This window comes from Eutrigla gurnardus (assembly GCF_963514095.1).
Source record: "Eutrigla gurnardus genome assembly, chromosome: 21".
NCBI classification, from domain to species: Eukaryota; Metazoa; Chordata; class Actinopteri; order Perciformes; family Triglidae; genus Eutrigla; species Eutrigla gurnardus.
In genome coordinates this window covers 14,647,524-14,661,042 of record NC_139932.1, presented here as the reverse complement: position 1 = coordinate 14,661,042, position 13,519 = coordinate 14,647,524, and the positions used below count along the sequence as shown (strand labels likewise).

Here is a 13,519-nt window from a genome sequence, read left to right as displayed (position 1 = left end):
GACCAATCGCCCCGACATCTCAGCAAAGCTACATTTATCTTCATTTAAAGGCTGCATGTTTTACATTCTTTATGATGCGTCCATAAAATTGCATTCAAATTGTAGATTTGCTCAAATTTCTGTGCAGGATCTTCTCTTAATTTCCTTTCTAATATAAAACAAAGACTTTCATTTTTCATTTGATTCATAAACCCACATTTTTCTTTCTTATAACCCAAGAAAAAAACATCACAACGATCAATCATTTGACTAGGAACAGTTTATTAAAGGTGAGAAAACAAAACAACAAAAAAAAGCCACAATCCATTTGTTTAATTGCTTAAAAGTATGTACATTATAAATAATTCCACTACATTACAACCATTTGTGTTTCCTAGTCTGGAGTCCTACATATTGAGATGTAACTGTCTGACGGGGGCAGAAGGGGAGCCGTTCAGGATATGTCCGGTTAAACACAACTGGGGGACGCGTTTCTGTATTCGCCCGTTCGTACTGAAGACAACAGCTAGAGTGAGCGGGTGTCGGACTGTAAGGAAGAGCACTGACGACGCGGGCAGGGCGGGGGGGGACCAGGAAGTAGCTGGTGGATGTTTCTAGACCTAAAACTGCCACAGGAGGACTAAGTCTTGTGTGTGTGTACGGACAACCTTTTCACCGGATCTCGGCGCTCGGAGAGCGTGTCACCGCTGAAGCCACACGGAGACGGCGGGACTCTTCCGTGCTCCGGATGCATGATTTCTTCCTCCTTGTGCTCTAGATTCGAGGCAGGTTAGAGAGGAAACCCCTCTGGTTCGTCCCTCTTCTTCCAAACTCATTCATAAAGGGTTATTGTTTTACAGATTGAGAGGTTGAAACACTAGCCCGGGTACTAGGTTTTGTGTTATGCTCATTGTGTGAGGTATTCAAACTCAGTCCTAGGCTGGGTTTTCTTTTTTTAGCGCTAACTGCCCTGCTGAGGCTCTTGCTGCTGCTGCTGCTGCTGCTGATGCGAAGCTGCTGGATTTAGATGATGGGGGACGGCGGGGGGCGGGTGAGACCACGAGGCCACGATGGACGCCGCCGGCAGACTCTGCACGCTGCACATGGACGTCGACAGCACGACCACGCTCTCCTCCGCCACCTCCTCCACGGTCACCAGGCCGCTTCCCCCGGCCGCCTTGCGGGTGCAGTCCACGCAGATGTAGTCCTCGTTCTCGGCCATCTCGCACGTCACGCCCACGCACACCTGGTGGAACCACTCGTCGCAGCCGCCGTCACACTGCACCCAGTCCACCTGGAGGGACGCGGCGCGCAGGAAGACACGTGAGGAGGATGGGAAAAAAAACAAACATGTTGATGGTTTGTCAAGCAAAACACAAATTTCAGGGAAAAACAAGATTCTTGGGTAATTTTTAACAGCAAGTCAGTCATTGTTTGATCGATCTAATGTAAAAGAGGACAAAGCTAAAACATAACTGGCCAAACACTGATGGACTGTAGATGATCGGAGTGTCTTGTTTTTCTTTTCTTTTTCCATTATGGGTAATTCTACTTTGCTTTATTGTTTGTAAATTTCACTGAACACCAAGGCAGTTCCTTGTATGTGATTCTGTTTTCTGATTTCAAGTGTTTTTTTGTTTGCGAGGAAGAAACGGTTGAGGAAATACTCAACCACACGAGTGTTAATCATCCCGACGTCAGGTGTAGTGGATCTAGTGTAGAGCGCCTTTCCAAAAATGTCATCACCTCTACCCGCAGAGCAGCAAGCCTACCAGTTCCTCGCCTCCGATTGGCCGCACTGCCGACACACAAGGGGGCGGAGTCTGGCCACTGGTTAACCCGGTGGACAGTCTTGGCCGGCGACGGCGTCTCCGAAAAAAGGGCCGCGTGTGTGTCCTGTTAATACGTTATGTGTAACTCTCTTTAAGGTGTTCCAGTGCTGTTATCAGCTGTTGATATTCAAAAAAAAGTTCCATGATGTTCGTTATTAACTCAACTACAAAAAAAAAACCTGTGTCATTCACCAGGAGACACCTGAGTATTTTAACGGCTTATCATCCTGTAATGAAAATATCCAGATTTCTGTGTGTGTGTGTGTTGGGGACGTTACTACGGAGGGTCAAGAACGATCCAACTGATCAGGTGAACATCGCGACCCCGACAGCATGGCTCGGTTCAAGCACGGCTACATTCTCAACACGGCAGCGTATCCGATTTCATTCAGTCAGTCGGCACTTGAGACATTTTATGACAGAAACGATACAGAATGGTTGTATGCCTCCACCAACCAGTCAATTCGCAGTTTACGTTCGTGGATTGTCAATCATTTCAGATTCTCTTCATTTTCAGGCCAGTTTTCTGGATTTCGTGGTTAAATGTGTGCATGGAGCATGTGAAATAGTAATACCCAGAGTCTATATATAGTATTTATACTCATAACCCAGGAGGAGTATATGCTGCGGCCGGTAGCTCCCATGAATCCCATTAATTTGTTGTTTATACATGTTTATTACTAGAGAGGTGAATGTCAATAAGCATATTTTCCCAAATTAATAAATAAAACAACTTCGTGGCTGTCTGTATTGTGATGCGCTGCTCTGTTCACATTAAATATTTTGTTTTCGCTCCGAAACTCATGCATTTGTCTCAATCGTCTCTACTCAAATTCCTCTTAATACGTGGTTTAAAATTAATATTAAAAACATGCAGAGCTTTGCGTTTTAAGGAGGAGCAGTCACATTGTCGCCTTCACCTCTGTTAATTACTAAACTGTAGCTGTGTTCATCATTCATCTACGACTTCCCCCTTTGTGCCTCTTTTACTGCAACCAAACTTCCTGACAAGACAATGTAAGGTCAGACTTACATTTGTAGGAAAAGCCATATTTCATAATCAAATCACAGAACGCTCACCTTGTCTTTACAGGGTCTCTGGCAGTTCTTGGCTGCACACACGGCGTTCTCGTCGTTGGAGTCCTCGGCCCCGGACCAGTCGTACTTCGAGGGAATGTCCAGAATCTTCTTCTCCTTCCTCTTCTCCAGCCCTTCCCTGACGGCCTCTGCCTTGGCCGCAGCCTTCTCCTTCCTCTTCCTCTCCTTCTCCTCCTTGGCCAACCGTTTGGCCAGCTGCTTCATCTCCCGATTCTTGTCGAGGTTGAGCTTGAGTTTCTTTTTCTTGGGTTTGCCCCCAAGACCCAGTTCCAGACCCACCCTTTTCAGCTCTTTGGACTTGGCTGGTCGCATCTCGCCCATTGTCGTAGCCCCACTGGCGGCGGCGGCGGCGGCCATCAGCATGTGGTGGTGCTCGGCTCTTTCTAGCTTCCGTTTCCTCTTCTTCTCGGAGTCTTTAAGCTTGAGCTTCAGAGGCTTGTCCATCAGAGAGTCGTCGGGCTGTTGAACAGAAGGGAAGATGAAATGAGATGGCCATTTTCTATTTCATCAGAATCAGCGACTTGCACAACGGATGACCTCCCTACCTCCATGACTTGCAGGAATCTCTCCTCAGAGGGGGGGTGCGTGGCCTGCAGGATCCTCCAGATGTGCTGGGTCTCATCCAGGGACACCTCCAGCAGGTCTCCCAGCATCATCAGCTCCTCCAGCTGGGCCTTAGCTTGCGGCGACAGCTCGAGCACGGGCGGCTCCAGGCTGCGGGGTACCAGAGGGGTCTTCCTGGGCTGCTTCCTGGGCGTGCCCATGTCTGAAATGCAAAAATTTGAGTGTGACGTGATGAAAGCCTGCATTTATTATTTAATCAGACCCAAATAAAACTAGAAATCTTGTTTTACAAATGCTGGGTAGGCAGACATAAGTAATGTAAGTCAGTAAATGTGGCCTCACTCTGCACGCAGGACTTGGAAGCGGAGGAGTAGGCATGCTCGGCGCAGAAGGAGGGCGTGGCAGTCGGCCACATGTGACTGACCACCTCCTCAGACTTAACGGGAATCTCCTCATCACAGAACAGGTATGGCTTCACCTCACCCGGGTCCTGCAACAAGACGGACACCGACAGGGAAGAATTACAAAACAAAACAAAATAAAATTGTACGCTTAGTGGCGACCTCAACAACTTGCCTCACATACCTTCATGTCATAACCGTAAGTCTCCCTGATGTCCTCGTCTGAGTCCGTCTCCTCGTCATCGTAGTCCACGGACTGGCGAGGTGACGCGGCTCTGCTGAATCCTGACTGCTGAAAGGTCTGGATGTGGCCCTGAGGAAGGACAAAAACTTACATGACCTACTTCACATGACAATCCAGTCTTGTGGTCTACTATGGTTTACACTTCAGCGCCCTCTTCTGGTGCTTTCCATATTTACACATGAAGTCCCAGTAGAAGCAATTACAATCTGCACCTTAAAACAGGATTCCTAGAGTCTCACGAGTTTTGTGCTGCATTAGAATAGAAATTAGAACAATGTTAAATCATTTTAGATGACCAGGATTACCTGCAGATCCGGGTTGGCAGCAGCCTTTTGCAGCTCTGCATTGATGATCTTCTCGGTTTTCTCCCTAGCAGCCTGCTCCACCATGCGTTGGCTCAGCACAGACAGCTTTGCCAGGGCCGAGGACAGTTCCTCCGTGGCCAGAGATTGACGCGCTTGGTCCTGGTGTGACAGTTAGGATGAGTTCATGAGCATTTAGTAGGAAGGAGGAACCCGTAGAAATGATCAAAAATAAAACAGGTGATGTCTGTAAGTTAGAAATCAGTAATTCCCTGCCTACCTGCCAGCTCATTGCCCTCTCTGTCAAACACTGGAGGGCTTCTCCTTCTGGAAGACGCACCGGCAGCTTCTGCAGCGAAACCAACAGCGACAGGATGGTCTCCAATCTCGGCCTCCTCGACCGCTGACACAGCGGACACAGGAACTTGGAGTCTTTGCTATTGCTCTGCCAACCCACGCCCGTCTTCTTCTGAGTTCCCGTCTTAGGCAGAGGCACGCATGCTCCGTGGAACCAGTCCTTACAGAGCTCGCACTGCAACATGAAGCCGCTGGCCGTCTTTCGACACAGGCAGAACTTCACCTCCTCGATGCGGTCGGCCATGGCCATTTTGGCTAGATTGGCAGCGCGGAGCGAGTGGATGGCCTCCACCTCTTTATGCTCTTTGGCTTTGAAGACTGCTACGACGGTGGAAGGTTCTTGCACCTCTTCGAGGGACTCCTCCAGGTCGCTCAGGGCGTCGGGGTCAAAGCCTCCTCTCTCCTTCTCCATGAGCTCCTTCACACGTTTCCTCTTGCTCTTGCTGTTGCCGTAGACCCCGATGTCCACACGAGGGCTGAGGACCTGACAGCAGATGATAGCAACAAAATATTAATATGAAAAGTAGACACACTCACCAAACCTTGATATTACAGAGAAAATGGGATCTCCACAGGAAATAAATTATATTTAATCACACACAGCAGGATATATGCAGTCTCAATTTAAGAATTACACATCAGGGAGGAAAGAAACAAATCAACATTTTTTTTTTAACCTGTAGCAGTGTGTATGTGGAGTTCTTCTTGAGGAAGGTGCGAGCTGTCCTCTCCCTCCAGGCTCGAGCAGCAGCCACCTGAGACTCCACCTGGGTGAGTGGATCGAGCCGGACAGGGATGGAGCGGCCCCTGGCCAGCAGGCTCTCCAGCTGCTCCAGGTAAGCATAGCTACCTCCAATCTGCAGAAGGGAGGTGAGGGACATTTTTATCTGAGGCCCTTTTCAGAGCAATGGAAGTGGCTTCTAAATGATGTAGTGTACACTTAAGACAGTACCTGAATGGCTTCCACCTTAGATGTCCACTCCTTGGCCTTCAGTAGGGCCTCTCGGAGGGCTAAGATATTAGGGAGGTATGCTGGAATGTTCCTAGCTTCCAGTACAATGCTCTCCAAGGTCACCATGCTGTGTCGAGGCCTGGGGTTATTGGAGGACAAACGGGCGTGGGATGATCAAGTAGGAAAGTGCGTGTGAAGTGTTTGCGATGTGTTTGTATGAGTGTGAACACATGCAACCTTACCTGGCCTGCAGGCAAGCACGGGCCTTATCCTCCCATCGCTCCGAGACAGTGAGGATCTCCTGTAGGTCGGCCATGGCCTTCTCCACAGCGTGGTGCGGAGCCAAGCCCACCCCGGAGTCTATCAACCTCTTCATTAGTTCCAGGGTGACGCGTTGGGGCTCGGCCAGGGTGACACGCACCTCATCAAGCCAGCGGGCCTGCTGTAGCTCCTGTTTCAGTCGGGGCAGCTCCGGTAGCTCTACGTCCAGGCCACTGCCCAGGTCCAACAGCGCCTGCAGCTTGGAGGAATCGGGCATCTCGTCGGACAGAGCCACCTGGGCTCGCTCATGGAAGTCCTCCACATTCTCCAATAACTCCTGGAAACAGGAGGTGAGTATTGGGGGGTCAAGGAAATGGGCTAGGTAGATGTTCATCAGTCAATAAATCATATTCATGGTGAAAGAAGGGGGTTTCTAGGAGGGAGAAGGCAGAGATTCACTCACTTTGACTTGTCGGGCCTGGCTGATGATGCAGGGCAGCCTGTAGAGCTGATCCACGAAGGCCTTGAGCTCATCCACCGTCAGCTTGGTACGGTTACGGCTGCTCTCAGAGCGCAGACGGCTGCTGCAGGCATACATGGAACAGGTGACAATTTAGTTACCTTTGAACCCGAGCTGGTACAGCATTGATTTGTAAATGGAAAATGAACCGTTTGTACATGCCGTGTTATCGGTAAATTGCTTTTCTGTTGATTGCCATTAAGGCTTTGTATATCCACTGACCTGTGCCGCTGTTTGCGGCTGAGCAGCAGCTGAGCTACAGAGGAGCACGTCTCCGCCTCCTTGACCATCTCCCTCAGGCGACGGAACAAAGCTTTCTCAGGATACTTCCTGTCCTCTGCGTCCTCCAGCAAAACCTTGAGCTCAATAAGATCTGTGAGACATGCAAGACAGTCAGGCAATGGCACAAAGAGATGTGCTAAATGTCAAAATCCTGTAGGAGTGTTTAAGTATCAAACCTTTCTTGTTTTTCTGGTCAGCAGCCAACGCCTCGGTGACCCTCTTTGCCCAGGTGTCGTAAGACTGAGCCCGGGTCTTGACCCCATACAACATTGATGGAAACTCCTCCAGATCATAGCGATACCTGAAATATATCATGCAGATGGATACGTGAGCATAAAGTGCATGTGGTCACAACAAATTAGTGCTATACATATTTCTGCAGCTGTTTCTACTGAACCAAAACATCAGGTCTCTTACCGAAGACACTTGTTGCCGAGTGGACAGTCACAGAGGTCTCCTGCGTGGTTGAGGCAGACCAGTCGGTCAGGGCTGCAGGAGCAGGTCAGTGCAGACAGGAAACAGGTCGTCTTGCACTTGTGACACTGGCGCTCATCGTCTGGTAGGAGTTCAAATACCTCCTGCTCTGAGGAAAGCACCCCCTGTAGATGAGATGAAAACACTTTAAAACACTGACAAAATAAAGTTTGAATTGGACACAAAGGCACCAATCACACAAAAAAATACATTTACTTTTTCTTGTACAGCCCGTCTGAGTTTTGTCTCCTCTTCCATCATTTCCCCCATTTCCTTGAAGACGGCAGCAGCCAGCTCCACGTCCAGACTCTCTGGGTCGGCAGCCATCTTGCACAGCAGCTCCTCGTGGGAGAAGACGCAGTAGCGGTGGAGGCGTCGGTAATGGGCCACACACTGACGACCCATAGGTAGCTGAGGAAGGGCATGGGTGGAAGATGAATATGTGCAATCAACGCACACAAAAAAAACATTTAAACATTTTTATATCTAGAGAAGTATTTGCTTTTCCCCTCACCCAATCAGCGGTGCAGAAGTTAACAGCCTCTGCAAAGTTGTAACCCTGGTTGAAGCCACTGTGATAGGCCCTGGGGAAGGTCACCACAAACTCCCCTGCACACTGATTGGTCCTGTACACCTGAGGGAGAAAATATGCACACATGCAATGCATGTCAGTAATAATAAACACGATCCACATGTCAAATATCTCATCAGATCCAACTCAAGACTACATACAGGGACACCATGCTCCATGAGGACATTGGGGTTCATGATGGTGACCAGCTGATGGAGGAGGTCAGGTTGGGAGTCAAACAGCTCCGGAGCCAACTTTTTCATTACGGCCTCCAGCTTCTCTGCTGCAGATGCTGGCACTCCATACCACGTCTTGGGTTCCCCCCTGGAGAACAGAAGAATAGATTTACATTAAAACAGAATAAGGTAAGAATAACCAAAACGCATGTGTCAGAATTGCAATAATGTCTCACCAGTGCAGGAAGTTGATGGAGTAACTCCAGTGGTCCTCGATGTGCCAGCAGAACGAGGAGAAACACATGCCCACATAGAGCCAGGGCACCTTCATACCCGAGATGTCAACGTTGATGTGGGTGAGCACCGACTGCTCCAGCACTGGCATGTTATTCAGGTTCCAGCCTGAGTTGGCGTACTCCTAATAGGAGAGAAAACAAGAGTGCTTTCTGTCACTTGTGGGTAGAAGTCTTGTTCTTACTGAGCAAAACAAGCTTTTAGATGGAAGTCTGGTGAGTAAAGTGAAACGATAATGCCTCTAGGGGCCAGATGAATCCCAATCAATAGCACTTTAGTGGGGTTCAAACCTCTGACAGAAAGTGTGAAACAAATATATTGAAGCACAACATGATATGTACCTTATAAGTCATATTCTCAGTTCATGAAAATATAAAGTAATAAATCTTCTCACCTCCTCATCTCCCAGAAGCCTCCTTTTACCATCCCTGACAGGAAACCCGCTGCCCACTTCCTTGGAGCTGATGTCAGCTCCGTACTCCACGATGACATCCTCCTCGATGCTGCTGACCAAGCGCCAGAACTCTTTCTCCACCAGCTCCGTGGGGACCATCTGGGAGCACAAGAGGGAAATAATGAATCCCCGCCCTCCCTCAACAGGGAAACATGCTGAGCAACACATTTAACCTCCCGAATGTGGAGGGACACCCGTGTTAACGGCACACGTATTCTAGCTCGCCGAGTCCGTTTTACGTACATGAACCGGCATGTTGAAATAGTCAGACTTGAAGTGGTCCGCCATTTCTCCGAAGCTCTGGAGGGTGTACTCCCTCACTGCCTGCTCGAAGCCAAACGCCTCCCTGGGCTTACTGCACTCCTGTGAGAAGATGGACAACACATGATGCAGAAGAAATTGACGAAATTTGACGAAATCTCTTATCAATGAGGATAATACCACAAAGAACAGGAAGCCTCCTCCACGCCTTACCTCAGCAACACACTTGGGGCAGCGCCAGTCCCCCTTGGGCACATCCTGTAGAGGTGGGATCAGGCAGAAAGTGTGGTAGCTGTCGTCACAGCCATCACAGAGCAGGAGCCGGTCCTCCTCATCGCCCCGTCCACACACCAGGCAGAGGTAGAGGTCGATCTGGGGAGGGGGATCACCACAGAAACACACAAAGATGCTCAAACCCAGAGTTCCCCCAACATATAGTTAATGTCAACCATCAGGCAATGAACTGCCACTCACAAAGTTGACCTCCAGGGTCTCCTTGCGTGGTCTCATTTTAATGGCGAAGGCCTGGGCTTTGAGGTGGCGCTGCTTCTTGTTGAATCCGTCATCTAAGAGAGACAGAAAGCGGCAGTGTGAGGAGAGAAATACTGACAGTTATGCCGTGTGTTAAAAATACCAGACGGACAAAAATGATCCTTACCAGCTGGTACGATCTCTAAGCCGACCATTTTAGGATTTGAACCAAAGATCTTTAGACCTTTGGGCTCCTTGTTCTCCCTCTAGAGAACAAAACAACAGCAGCAGACTGTTAAACAGAGTGATCCTGCAACAGCTGGGAAAGGGGAACTTTGCTAACAGCTTATTACTTTTTGAGGTTAGCTTTCCAAAAAAAAAAGTGTTGAGTGTAGAAATCTCCTGTCCTATCTACAACAAACTTTTCTTCCATTTACCTCAGACTTAAGGCGCCTGGAGCGTCGTTCAGGCAGAAGCCGATCTTTGGTCAGCATCCCACCACACTCCCCGTCTTTCTCGTCCTCCTCATCTAGATCCTCGTCCTCCCCTGCATCCTCACCAACTCCCTCATCCACGTCTTCCCCGTCATCTCCTTCCTCGTATAGCCGCTGGATGCCCTGATTGGATAAAAGAGTGGAGTGAAAATAAGTTAAATAAAAGGCCCAAACCTGTTGACAACATGTCTGATTTGCTTTGGCAAAGTTTGATTAATGTCCCATAGTATAAAACGTTCCAAGACTGAAATTTGAGAGGGACGCTGGGAACAGACAAAATCAATGTACCTTCCAAAAATGCCCATTTATTCCAACAGTTAAAACGATGTGTTTTGTATATCTCATGTGTAAAAGTTTGAATGCCTAGAGCAGTATGCAAGAGTAGCGTTTTACATGTTGATGGGCGTCAGAGCTTCCATATTAGGGTTTGGTTTTTCAATTGCTATTGTGCCAGACGGTGTCTGTGTTAAATGAGCAGTATACTCACAGTCAGCGTGGCCCCAGACTGGAAGAGTTCGTATGGATAAAGGATCCTTTCATAGTGTGTGCGCAGCAGCGAGCCGGTGCCTTTCCCAGCTGGGAAGCCCATTCGGCTGGCCACCTTGGACCACCTCTTCTCTTTACACGCCGTCTCAAAACCGCCCTCCGAGGACACGATCTGACACACACACACACACACACACACACACACACACACACACACACACACACACACACACAAGCACAAGCACAGGTGTCCAATATGAGCATTTTTAGCATTAAGAACAAAATCAAATCTTAACAGCCAAGTGCAAAACAAAGAGTCAAGAAATGGGGAAAATGGGGAAAAATCTTCAAAAAGCATTGACATTTTTTTTTTTAAATGAATCTAATTTTACCTTGCTGAGCTGATAGAGGTCCAAAACTTTTCTCTCCACATGAGGGAACCGGGTCTTGGATCCCTGCAGCTCCCAGAACTTTGCAATTTGATCCAGAAAGTTCAGCTTAACTCTGGTGAGGGCCTGGAGAGGAAGGAGAGAGGACTCTGAATGCAGGATACCAATGTTCTGCAGCCATGAATACTGGACACCTCAGGCAAATGTATGTTTGAATGGCTGCACGGAAACATGATCATGCTGTGAAAACATTACGACAACCCATCTTGGAGCCGACCTGCTTCTGTTGCTTTACATATGTTAACAACATAATAAAGGAGTAGAAGGGAGTAGTTAGCATGGATGAGCGTCTTTGTTTCTCCCAGATGTTTCAATCAAAATGTGTTCAGAAAGCGAAGCTCGGGGCGTCCTTCACAGGAGCCTCCGCTATTATTGTTGTGATGCATCTTCTCAGCAAAACTCACCTCAAGCTCATTCAGTCTTTGCACCCGAGGAGTGAAGTGGAAGTTGCGAACATCGCAGGCGAATGGAGGCTGCCAGTCCTGATAAGGCAAGAAAATTTTAATTATTAAGTCGTCAAGATTGAGGAAAATTGCAACATCAACACTGCAACCCAGAATTAAATAAGAGGAAAAAGAACATGAGCAGAACTTATTAAATTACGACTACGATTACACAATAATAACAGTCTGAAAGTGCAGTTGAGCCCATTTGTTCAAGTTTTTTTTATTTATTTATTTTGATTTTATTGTCTATGTGTATGTATAAGTGTATGGACCCGTATGTGCACTGTTTTGCTTTCAAAATCACTTTGTAAGCTGCTGTTTTTAAAGGTGCTACATGAATATTATTATTATAATAAATACTGCCAATTATTTTGAAGGTTTGTCTCTTCTGGGAGGCTATTAATAGATTACTAGTCACATGCATCCACTCCGTGTGTTAAAGGTCCTATAAAATGCAAAAGTACTGGGATGGTTGCTTGTGTGTGTTTATAATAAAGGCATAAATATGGGGTTCGTGGTCTGACAGCAGCGACAGGCCTGCATGTGGCCCAATGTCGCATCTTAGCAGCTAACGTAATCAATCACCGTACTGTAACTTAGCTAGCCACACACACACAAAAACAAAACAAAGGGATTGAAACCGGAACTAAATTTATTTCGCCTTTTCCAAAAACTTTTCTGGACAATAAAGTAAAGCAAAGGTCGCTGAAGTACGAAATAAATACAGTCTTGCGCGTAGAAATTCAGCCTAATTTGACCTCTATTAGGAGCAATGGCAACTGGTGCTGTCGTTGCCTATCGTAAAAAGAAAATGAACGCAGGCCCGAGTAAACCGCCACGACATACGTAGGAGCACAACAGGGCAAACCCGACTTTAATCCGATGTGAATTTCAATGTTTTTTAAAATAAATGGAGATTTTTTACCTCTGGTGGTCGGATCTTGCAGATGCCCGTTTTCTCTGCAATGGGTCGGATCTTGTTGATGAATCCTAAAGGGTCCGAGAAATCCTCCCAACTCGGCTCAAAAACCGGGCATTCTGGAGGGGGGACGAACTCGGCGAACGCAGACATGATGTGGTGTGGTGCCAGTGAAAGTCTATAAAATTAATATTCTAGATTTTAAAATAATAATAAAAAAAAATAATAGTAAAAATGCACCCAGTTGTGCTCAACTGTCCATTATTGTTTTCCAATCATTTTCGTCTTGGGGAACTTCCTCCGTGTCCATCTTCTTATTTGTGCTAAACGTCGATCACTTCAGTGAGGCGGCAACCCCTGTCGCGATGGCGAATCATAATCTAATAATCAAAACAAAAGGAGCTGCTAATGATCAATGTCTTCCCCCCATCATCCGTCAACAACGGGGCCGGGAGGGGAGTCCACCACCACCACTTCCCTACCTGGGACGCGGGGGCAGGTTTAGTCCCGAAACGCCATCATCCTCCCCTGGCAGACGATAACTCGACGATAAATCAACTCTGCAAACGATGACTTGCCCCCCCCCCCAAAAACAGAAGTTTGTCAACAAAAACACCCCTCGCTTTATCCTTTTGGCGGAGGTGTTATGTCACGCAAGCTAGCATTGCTATTGCTACGTCTTGTGTACCTGGGTAATGCATGATTTCTTCGCGATGGTGCATTTCCAACAAAGTTATCCACGGTCGGCTTAGTCCCGTGGCTAGCTTGTACTGTCCATTAGCTAGCGTAATCACGCTCGCCAGGCTCCCTCAAATAAACTCTTTGCGTCCACTTCTTCGTGCATCCGTTAGCTAGGATCCAGCCAAGCTGGACCACAACACGGACGAGGCTACTAGCGAGCGTACATTGTTGACTGGTGCCTTTACTCCGTGCGACAACCCTCATTCATTGAAGCATTTGAGGCGAAACTAGCATACAAGCTAATTCAGTTGGCTAAAATCATCTTAGCCGCCGCTGCTCATTGCGCAGCTAACATTGCTGAGAAAGTCGACTTAGCAGGGCAGCCTGCCATGGTTTCGATGGGTGAGTCGGAATCACGGAGAAAAAGGGCTGTAATCCTTTTGCTTTGCTATACCGGACGTCTCTTTCTGTGTAATTTAACGTCGTCTGTGTGTTTTGTATCCGCGTTAGCCAACGAGCTAGCTACAACTAGCAAGGTTGGATAGCTGTTG

General features: G+C 47.7%; 1 protein-coding gene across 1 annotated transcript; it reads right to left on the bottom strand.

The window, feature by feature from the left end:
• Positions 1-239: 239 nt before the first annotated feature.
• Positions 240-13,505, bottom strand: kdm5a (lysine demethylase 5A). Its single transcript, XM_084038703.1, has 29 exons — positions 12,770-13,505; positions 12,294-12,667; positions 11,327-11,404; positions 10,866-10,988; positions 10,475-10,645; positions 9,931-10,110; positions 9,681-9,759; positions 9,497-9,588; positions 9,236-9,394; positions 9,005-9,124; positions 8,702-8,860; positions 8,250-8,431; positions 7,999-8,161; positions 7,781-7,900; positions 7,483-7,677; positions 7,210-7,391; positions 6,969-7,093; positions 6,733-6,883; positions 6,454-6,574; positions 5,972-6,327; positions 5,730-5,868; positions 5,455-5,634; positions 4,701-5,261; positions 4,424-4,582; positions 4,059-4,187; positions 3,816-3,963; positions 3,455-3,675; positions 2,892-3,368; positions 240-1,273 (listed from the first exon to the last, which is right to left on the bottom strand). The coding sequence occupies exons 2-29, from the start codon at positions 12,438-12,440 to the stop codon at positions 941-943; spliced, it is 5,250 nt and encodes a 1,749-aa protein (XP_083894829.1). The 5' UTR covers positions 12,441-12,667; positions 12,770-13,505; the 3' UTR covers positions 240-940.
• Positions 13,506-13,519: the final 14 nt, after the last annotated feature.

What these genes read in the sequence shown, in the direction of transcription:
- kdm5a (XM_084038703.1), bottom strand. Translation starts at nt 12,440, where the DNA reads ATGTCTGCGTTCGCCGAGTTCGTCCCCCCTCCAGAATGCCCGGTTTTT. An exon ending in ACTTCTGCACCGCTGATTGG is followed by an intron (nt 7,678 to 7,780) that starts GTGAGGGGAAAA and finishes GCCCTTCCTCAG; the next exon opens with CTACCTATGGGTCGTCAGTG. An exon ending in GCCAGGCCCGACAAGTCAAA is followed by an intron (nt 6,328 to 6,453) that starts GTGAGTGAATCT and finishes TCCTGTTTCCAG; the next exon opens with GAGTTATTGGAGAATGTGGA.